The sequence below is a fragment of the Crinia signifera genome, chromosome 9 (assembly GCF_055691185.1).
Source record: "Crinia signifera chromosome 9, ASM5569118v1, whole genome shotgun sequence".
NCBI lineage: Eukaryota > Metazoa > Chordata > Amphibia > Anura > Myobatrachidae > Crinia > Crinia signifera.
This window is the reverse complement of record NC_139225.1, coordinates 41,775,350-41,785,393: the sequence shown is the minus strand read 5'-3', so window position 1 is coordinate 41,785,393 and position 10,044 is coordinate 41,775,350. Positions and strand designations below refer to the sequence as shown.

General features: G+C 45.9%; 1 protein-coding gene across 1 annotated transcript in view; it reads left to right on the top strand.

Annotated features, from left to right (window-relative positions):
* Positions 1-4,030: 4,030 nt before the first annotated feature.
* The window catches only part of COL27A1 (collagen type XXVII alpha 1 chain), a 321,471-nt gene continuing 315,457 nt past the window's right edge, over positions 4,031-10,044 (top strand). Inside the window, exon 1 of the mRNA XM_083158983.1 lies at positions 4,031-4,368. Within this exon, the coding sequence (XP_083015109.1) occupies positions 4,316-4,368 (53 nt within the window). The 5' untranslated portion in view covers positions 4,031-4,315. The remainder of the gene's footprint in view (positions 4,369-10,044) is intronic.

The window sequence follows — 10,044 nt, the reverse complement described above, 5'->3', positions numbered from 1 at the left end:
GTCATTGGCCACTTATGACTGTACTTAAGACTGATTGGATGAATGATGGTGTTTAAATGGACTTGTCCTATACTGTTTTCATTTTTTAAATATCAGTCTTCTGCCTATGGTTTAGTAACGGTTGGTACAGGCTTACATAAATGACATATACAATAGGGAGTAGCATTTACTTGCAGTTTGCAATGTCGCTATGTGCTGCATAAAAATAATCCAAGGTTACATCAATAGAACTTTGTATAGAGTCCATCAGCTACTTTGTAATGGCTGTTTCAGGGGAAGAAGGATTTCCAATGACTGCAGCTTGCGTAGTAAGTAATTGTTTCAGCGCTATCCAATGACCTGACTTTGTGTTCCCCATTGTTGGGAATCCTGTGATATGACGTCCATACTGATGTGGAACTGCGCAAGCCTTTCTGGGTTATCCTCGTAAAAATGGGCAATCCTCAAAAGCTGACGCCATCTAATCAGATATAATGCACAATATAATTCATTTTAGTCTCCATTATGGAATTGTGAATGAGTTTTGCCAGACTTTACAATATGTGTTCTGGACTTGTCTCCGCTCGGCTTCTGTGTGCAGCTGGAAAATGAATTGCCCATTAATTGGGATGAAAATGGTGAATGAATGCAGCGATGGGATCCAATGCTAGTAAACCTGGTAGACTTCTGTTACAGCATATATGCAGTCAGCACTGGTCTGCAGACACAGGCTGAGCTCTCTGCTCAGGGAGACGCATGCTCACCTGAGTATGTGACAATGTAAATAGTCTGCACTCAGCTGTAGTAGAAGTGAAGGTCTGTGGAGGACACAATAACTTGAACATCTAGCAACCATAAGTGGTATTTTAGTGTTTCATTGCAAAAGAAAAAGAGAGAGAGTAAATGGGTGGATCTGGAATTAAACGTAATCAGTGGCGATAACTTCAGGGGAAAAAAATATTTAAGTATATTTGGTAGGACAGCTGTATATACAGTATGTCCTGCACAGAAGTGTGATCCTATATGTGTGGTGTTCTGCTATGTATGTGTAGGCACAGCAATGCGAATGTGTGTAGTGCAGAGCACTGTACTGCTGTATGTATAGGCACAGCAATGTGAATGTGTGTAGTGCAGAGCAAAGTAATGTACTGCTGTTTGTATAACGTGCAACAATGTACATGCTGTATGTATAGCAGTGTGAATGTGTGTAGTGCAGAGCAGTGTCCTGCCATATGTATAGTGCTCAGCAGTGTAAATGTGTAGTGCAGAACAGTGTCCTGTTGTATATTCGATGCACTGTATGTGTAGTGTAGTTCAGAGCAGTGTCTTCTTGTATGTGTAGTGCAGAGCAGTGTTCTCTTGTATTTGTACAGTATGTGTATTGTATGTGTCCTGCTGTATATGTAGTGCAGTGTTTTCCTGTATGTGTAGTGCAGAGCAGTGTCCTGCTGTATATGTAGTGCAGTGCAGTGTCCTGCTGTATATGTAGTGCAGTGCAGTGTTCTATATTTGTATGCGTAGTGCAGAGCAGTATCTACCTGTTTTTTTTTGTAGGTAGTACAGAGCATTGTGTATATCCTACAAAGCGTTGCCCTCCTGCATACTGTATGTCGAATGTCCTCCTGCATGTGTAGAACAGCAGTACAGCACCTCCCAACATGCCCCTCTCCAGGAGGGACAAGATGCTCTGTTCCTGGACTTCCCTCTAAATCTATGATTTCCATCACCTGTGATGAAACACCTTTCTTATCTATTACCTAGTTCAACACAGGTGACAGCAATCATACATTAAGATGGACGTTCAAGAACAGAGCATTTTGTCCCTCTTGAAATAGGTAATGTTGGGAGGTATGCAATAGTGTGAACACTTATAGTGCAGAGCAATGTGTATTCCTTTATGTGAAATGTAGAGCCATAGTTGCGTCTATGTGTTATCTAAAGCAATGTGAACTGGTATTTGTAGAGCACAACATTGTAAATAAGCAAGATGCACAGTAACGTAGAGCCTCTATGTGTAGTGCAGAGCTGTATGGATCTGTCTGTATAGTGCAGAGCATTATGCAATTACTCCTGCCACAGTATCAGTGAGCAGTGTGAATGTGTTCTGTACATCTCTATCTTCTGAATGAATTGTATAGTGTCTTCCTACATGTGTATATTAGGAAGTGTAAATATGTATAGTGCAGAGCCATGTCCTCTTTTATCTGAACAGTGTCCTCCTCTATGTGTAGTGTAGGGGTGTGCCCTGTAGCATATATGGCATTGCTTTATGTGTGTCATGCAGGACACTCTCCTCTGATATCTGTAGAGCAGAAAATGATGAAGCTATATGTGTAGTGCAGAGCAGTGTCCTGTTCTATCTGTAGTGCAGAGCTATGTCCATATGTATGTATAGAGCAATGTGAATCATGTATATGTAGTGCCTGTTGCTTGTACTGTATAATCTACCTGTATATCTGGTGCATGGGGAAGGGGAGATTACAGCCTCCGCGTGTGGTCCTGACCGTTCCGGTTTTTGCTACATGCCTGGACCATACAAGAAGGCTTTATTCTTTTCATCCTCCTCTCCCTGGTGACAGGTGTCACAGGCAGTCTCTCTGGACAGCCCCCCCCCCCCCCCCCCGAACTGGACACTACAAGCTCAGGGATTATGGAAATTGATGAATAAAGCCTGTCCTGCATTCCGGGGACCTGTCCTGTTCCGGTCTTTATCCATACCCTTGTCTGAGCTTCGGAATAGTATTAACCTTTTAAAATAAAAGCAAACTAAAGCAATACATATACTGGGATTTGTCTGTCAGAACAATGTCCGCCTGTTTGCACAGTAAGGATTAATATTGCTGCTATCAGAAAAATGTGTACAGTGCAGGATAATACTATCCACCGTTCTATGTTCTAACTCACCTGGACAACGGTGGGTCTCTCAATCTATTGTGAGACTACATGGCGTTGCATGCCCTGCCACAGTGTCAGCTTTTCCTAATAATAAAACTGTCAGGGCATACTGGAACTTGTAGTTTTACCTCAGCTGGAAAGCAACAGATTGTCCAGGCCTTTTCTGGATATACAAAGCAGTTTATATTAGGTGAAGTGCAGAGTTATATATAGGTTTATGCATCTCAGAGCATTGCATGTGCGATGTGTGTTTAGTGTTTGGTATGTGCTTGAATGAGGTACCGACTTGCATGATGGGGCCGTCTCTTCATATAGAAACCATTGATATGGGCTGTATTTATTGATACAGCTGCCAAACACAGAAGCGTGTGTTGAATTTAACTTTTTTCTAGCTGCTTGAGAACTCAGTGAGGAAAGGCATGACGTGTGTATTACAAAGAGATGTCATACACAAGAACAACACCACCACCTCCACCGTAAACATTACAATTTTGGTACTTATGTAATATCTGGACTCCCGTTTTTCTTATGAGACCGCGTCCGCTCGCCACACTATATAAAATCAACTCCATGCGTGGTTGGATAGTAGGGGTATGAAAAAATGGGGTGCATTTAACATGGGAGTCCAGATAATACATAAGTACCACAATTTTTTTTTTGTTAGTAAAAAAAAATTTTTCTTCTAATTATTAAACATCTGTAAGTAAATATCACTATTACCCACTGTGCTTGTACAAAAAGGGGAGGAGGGGGGGATATTTGGCTGGCAATAGTGTATTATTCAGCAGTTTTCTGGCTTATAAGAGTGGAAAAACTGGAGGGTAAAATAATCCTTTACACATTTTAATTTATTCTGTGTTAAACCTGCTGTTTGGTTTGGATCCATGTTTTGCTGCCTAGGCTGCAAATGAATTAGGGACAGTTTGGAAACTTGTAATTACATATTATTTGAATGCCATCCAGTTTGGGCACAACTTTTATAGAACTTCAGTCCTTAATTAATAGAAAAAAAGTAAAACAAACCTGCTCCTGGTTTATGAAGAGGAGAAAAAAGTTCTAAAGTTCTGTTGGCAACACTGTAGTTCGGCCACAAGAGGGCAGCAGGGGCGCCGAGCCTTATATCCAGTGCATTATGTGCTGGAGCCTTCCTTTCCGTCCCTGTACAGCTCGGGTCCAGCAGGAAGAATCTCCGTCCGCTACTGCTGAGCGGGGACCCCCTGAAGTCAGGAGAGGGGGTGCAGAGAGAGCCGCCAGGGGTCAGGCTGCCATGGCTCCCAGCTCTGCCCAGACCTGCCCCCCGCCCCCCTCCCCAGGTGCATGCATAGTCCCCGGGGAGTGAGTGGCACTTGCACCAGCAGGGAGGGTGCCCTCAGCCAGGGACGGGATGCTCTCACTCCGATGGACGTAAAGCCCCGGCCGCCGAGAGAATGAAGTAACCGTGATGGAGCCGGTATCAGCCCCGGGCTCCAAACTCAGAGCGGCTGCATCCAGGGGGTGAGTGCGGGGCTGCGGGGAAGGAGGGGGTCCCGGCTGCCCGCACACAAGAGGATGTAGGATGATGCCTGACAGGGTCTTACTAAAGGAGTGACACTCAGCAGCAGGGGATGTGGCCCCAGATTCCATTGTGGTGCAGATAAAATGGGGATCCATCATTGTGTGGGTGCATGTATTTAGGGGCCCTTGAATGGTTCCATGCATATGAAGTATATTTGCTGCCTCTGTGCCTGCATGGGGTTCCCTTGCTTTGCCTGCGCGGGGGTTCCCTTGCTGAGCCTGTGCCCGCGCGGGGATTCCCTTGCTGAGCCTGTGCCTGCAGCAAGGGAACCCCACTCAGGCTCAGCAAAGGAACCCCACGCAGGCTCAGCAAGGGAACCCCACGCAGGCTCAGCAAGGGAACCCCATGTTCCCTTGCTGAGCCTGCGCCTGCGTGGGGTTCCCTTGCTGAGCCTGCGTGGGGTTCCCTTGCTGAGCCTGCGCCTGCGTGGGGTTCCCTTGCTGAGCCTGCGCCTGCGTGGGGTTACCTTGCTGAGCCTGCGCCTGCGTGGGCTTCCTTTGCTGAGCCTGTGCCTGCGCGGGGTTCCCTTGCTGTGCCTGCGTGGGGTTCCCATGCTCTGCCTGTGCGGGGTTCCCTTGCTCTGCCTGTGCGGGGTTCCCTTGCTCTGCCTGTGCGGGGTTCCCTTGCTCTGCCTCTGCGGGGTTCCCTTGCTGTGCCTGCGCAGGGTTCCCTTTCCCTTTCTGTGCCTGCGCGGGGTTCCCTTTCTGTGCCTGTGTGGGGTTCCCTTGCTGTATATACACTTAAGAACCCCTGTATAAGTGTACCATGCAGAGCCCTTGGCGGGTGGGTGCACCGATAGAGATCCCTTGCTGTGTGGCTGCATGCATGGGGACTCCTTGTAGAGTGAGTACAAGTCTGCTACTGGGTCTATGCTAGTGACAGTAAGGATGTCATGGGAGCGCAGCGTGGTGCATTAATCTGCTTATACAGTATACAGAGGATCGCACTCCTGAATGACTCCAGGATATTCTATGTGCACAGCTAGGGCTATACTGGGTATGTATAGACTCATCCCTGAGGATGCTGACACACCAGTCATACGCCATATGGATTGGGCATCAGCTTTGCATGGATCACATGATCAGGGAACCTCTGAGCAAATGTAATAGGCAACCTTTTGTGAATGCACCATGACCAGTTGTTAAGTATCCCTAGAGCTGTCACTCCATAACCACGTCTCTAGATAGCGAGATTACCTGTCCAGCCAGTGGTCAGATATTAGGAATGATCCTCATTACCGGGGCTTTCCCTGGGGTTAACCTGATGTTACTGAGAGGTTTACATGTGCATCTTGGATTACAGTTACCCAGCAATCCTTTCCCTGTGCAAGAAATGTCCCAGTATTAATAATGTACTTTCAGGTCGTCTCATATCTGTTTAATGCTATTTAACCCATTCGGAAAACTATATCATGTTAAAGGCTTCGGGATTAAACTGTTGAGATTTTTTTCTTCCATTGTTTCCACAATGTATTGGTTTTATGCCTAACGATGAGCACATCCGGTCTCCCAGAGCTGCATGAATGTATATAAGTATGTGATTCCCCCCCCTATAAATCCTGCTTCGCTGATGTTACTGGGTGATGTCGCTGCTCTCTGTTACTTGGATTCTGGCAGGATTTTGGTCTGCTTTAATAAAGTCTTCCGGAGTACTGGAGAAGTTTGTATTAGAAGGATGCTAATATTTGTTTAAAGATTGAAAAAAGCAGTTCAAAATGTATACGTAGCGTATATGCGTATATATTCGGGCAGACCCACGCAATGTAAACACAATGTGGAAAGAGCAGTAAATTCACGGAGCACGTGGTTGTGCCAATCAGTTTGAAAAGCTATAAAATTCTAGTCTCTGCCCCAAAGAGCTAGCGCTCTAACTGGAAAAAGCTGTTTTCTTTGTATTCACAGGTATAAAATAAAAGTTGGAATAGTCTTTCAACACGGGTTGCCCATAAATTCCTGCAGCTATTTGGAAAATGTTTCCAAAATAAATGACATGTGTATCCCTTAAAGCAGCAACAGTTAAATCTTAAGTTATACCATCGGTTGTGCACCAGCGGATCCATCTTAGCCCAACAGACACGTCTGCGGCGAGTAAGTTCAGTCATTCAGCACTTTTCCCGGATGACAGTATAATCCCTACAGTGTATGCCAGAGACAGGATCTGCAAATGTCAGGAATAGGCTAGCAGGTACTGTAGATAGCCGACGGGGATAGGAGATGTTTTACAGAATCTGTGTTCTCTGTTACACAGATAAAGCTGCTTAGACCAGTTGCCCGAAGTTCCCTTTAAACACACGTGCAATAACATTTGCACGTGGTCTGTCTAGTCGTGTTCCACATTTTTATATTGCTAACAATTGGGTCGGTTTGTGGATGAGATGTTGGGTAGAGTGTATGCGGAAGGATAAGGGGGTGATATGGCATCACTGCACCAGACACTAGTAGCTCCTCCGGACCGTTACCAGCCGCAGGCGAGCTACAGGAACTGGAAATATCTCGCTGCAAGGTGAGTAATTAGCAGATGCCCTGTAGTGTGACACAGGAACTCTAGATTGCACACCTAGACTGGAGGGGGATCCCATATTTTGAAGTGTGCCAGACAATACCCTTGTCCGTACCTGTTCTGGCGTTTACACTGCCTCGGGGGGAAGGATTAATACTTCAGTCACGCAGTTTCCCATACACTTCCATTCCTCAGAGTAGCGCTGCAGTGTGTCTCGGGCAGCCAGTACATTTTATGCAAGCTACCATACCTGAGGCTTATTGAGTATGCTTGACTTTCATAGCTGGGGAATACCATGGGTTGCCTAAAAATGTTGGCAGTTCTTATAACGCAATGGGAGGGGAGAATTAGATCACTTCTATTATCAGGCTATTGGTTGAATAGTGTTGTCACTGCTGTGCGATAGATATCCCAGTCTGGTTAACTGCTGAGCATGACGACTACTCCCATCTTCTAGGTTAAAGAAAGGTCTGAAAGCTGTACTGTATTCTTTAACCCATGCAGAGATCTGATTGGACTAGATATAACTGCAGAACTTCTGGCTTGTTCTTACCAGCGCCTTGTAAAACATGCAGCTGGAGTGCTGTGCTGTAGAGGTTACGGTATAAGAGATTGAATGTGTAGGTTGACACCTGGAAATGGTCGACATACTACAGGTCGACTTTAAGCTTGTGTCTACATGTCAATGCCGACCTATGGTATGTCAAGCATTTCCAGGTGTCAACCTAGTTACTGTCGACAATTAGTGGTCGACCTAGTGATTGTCTACATAGACGTTGTTGACCCAGTGACCAGATACCACTGTGGAGAGGGGTGGTTTGCTCCTGTGACCTGCATACAGTCTTCTTTCATGATCTGAATCTTGCTCCTATATTGTACTTAGGTGGGTTTTTTTTTTAAGGTAGTGAGTGGGTGAGTTTTTTTGAGGGGAGTGCTCCACTGTCTCTCCCAGGGTCGGGCAGCGCCGCTGAGCACTATGTCAGCAGCTGCCCTGCCCCCGGCAACCGGGCTGTGTGAGGCGTGACTTTGCAAGGTCATGCCGCACACAGCCAGAGGAAGGAGGCAGGGCCAGGCAGCAGGAGCCGGGCAGCGGCTGAAGCCTAGCACAGAGCTCAGCAGTGCTGCCGGCAGGAGGGAGCGCATGCAGTGGCATGCCTGACAATTTTTCGGGTTTGCCAGTCTGCGCACTGGAGCATAACCCGGAAAATTCTCGAGAGTACCAGCAAAGGAGTTAATAGGATGAGAGATTCAGAAAGTGAGAGATTTTATAAGAAAAAAAAGCGGCAATCATTTACACTGCAAAACCAATTTGATTTTGCAGTGTACATGATTGCCGCTTTAAAAAATTGGAGATTACTTACCAAATATCTCACTTTCTGATTCTCTCATTCTTTTAACTTTACCCTTTGTCTTTGATGCAGTGTTTTGACTTTTGACTGGGGACTAATCAGTCGTTATATTGTCATTGAGGATTCATGGAATGTGTGTTCTTGCTCATGCGCTGACTCGTTCGATCAAGATACGCCTGCGTTAGAGTTAGCACTCCCTCATTACTCTACTGCAACCATCCCTGGCTGTCAATCACATTAAGAATAAATGCTTGTGACTGCCATGGGTTATCTGCCTCATTATATTATCACAGTGACCTAGCTGGAACAATGTAAAAGGGGTCATCTATTAAAGGAATATTGGGCCTATTTCAGACCGATGTCCAAAAATCACAGATCACGATTGTCTCCCGGTCGCATCTTCGGTTCCAACAGCATTTTACAGGGACATCACTGGGCAGGACCTGGTGTGCGGGGGTTTTAAATGTTGTGAAATTTGTCTGAATCAGGCCCATTGTCCGCTGGTGACTCCTTGTATGCCATGTCCTGGTTTAAATACAACAGGTCACTGGCCGCAGCCGATATGAGTCAGCAGTGCCAGATTAGTCCTTCGGGGGGCCCAGGGCACTTTAGACAGGGGGGCCCCCTTTGCACTTGTCATTAGTGGCCGCAAACTGCATAGGAGAATATTACACTGTCAAAACATAAAGTAAAGGCAGTGTAAACTTGGTCAATGGGTAACTGCAGGGGGGGAAGATTTTTTATTTATATATATATATATATATATATATATATATATATATATACACACACTCACAGTCCCAGTGCTGCCTCTGAAAAACCCTCCCATGACTAGGCTGCTGCTGCTTCCCTCCATGGGCCTGAGAAGCATGTAATAAGCTCCACCAATCAGAGCTCAGCCCAACCCTCTCAGCCTCTGCCCTCTTGTGCAAAGTGTCATGGGGCTTAGCCAACTCCCAGTAATGCACTGCACACTTGTGCAGTCAGTGTGCCTTGGCACCCCATGCTCGGCACCATTTATCATTGTCACATTGGCAGATAGGTGAAGCTGCAGCATTACCCCACTCCCATGCACAAAACCTGTAGCCCCTGCTTTAATCCGGCCCTGTGCGTCAGTAGAGCAGGGCCTTGTCCTGGAACATTTGGAAATGAAAGGTGTATATATAATCAGTGTTTTTATGCTACACCCAAATCTATCTGTAGTAGCCAAAACCAACCAATCAGATACTTGCTAATATCTGTCTGGTAAAGAATGACGTAAGCAAATTGGTTGCTATGTCTCACTGCAGTGCACACATTGTCATCCACAGTACGCTGGGTTATAATAACACTTTAGGAGTATTAGACTGCATGGTGTAAATATAAATAGTCCTTATAAATATAGCAACCAGATTTTATCACTGTTGCCCCAATGTATATGATCCCCCCCCCCCTCAGCACTTCTCAGCTAGAGGGAGATATAGAGTGGTTGTCCCATAGCATGCTACAGAAGATGGGTCATAGGGTCGACTGTGTGAAGGTCGACATACATTAGCTTGACCACTACAAATCGATGGGGCTTAGGTCAACACATGAAATAGGTTGACAGGGTTAGAAGGTCGACACAAGCATTAGGACAATGGGAAGATCGACATGATTTTTTCACAATTTTTATGTCCTGAATTTCGACGTAAGTCAACTTGGACACTGTATTACAATACCGGGCCCCTTGCAGGGCCCGCCACGCTTCAGGCACGGTGCCTTGCTGCACTTGGAACACTATTATAT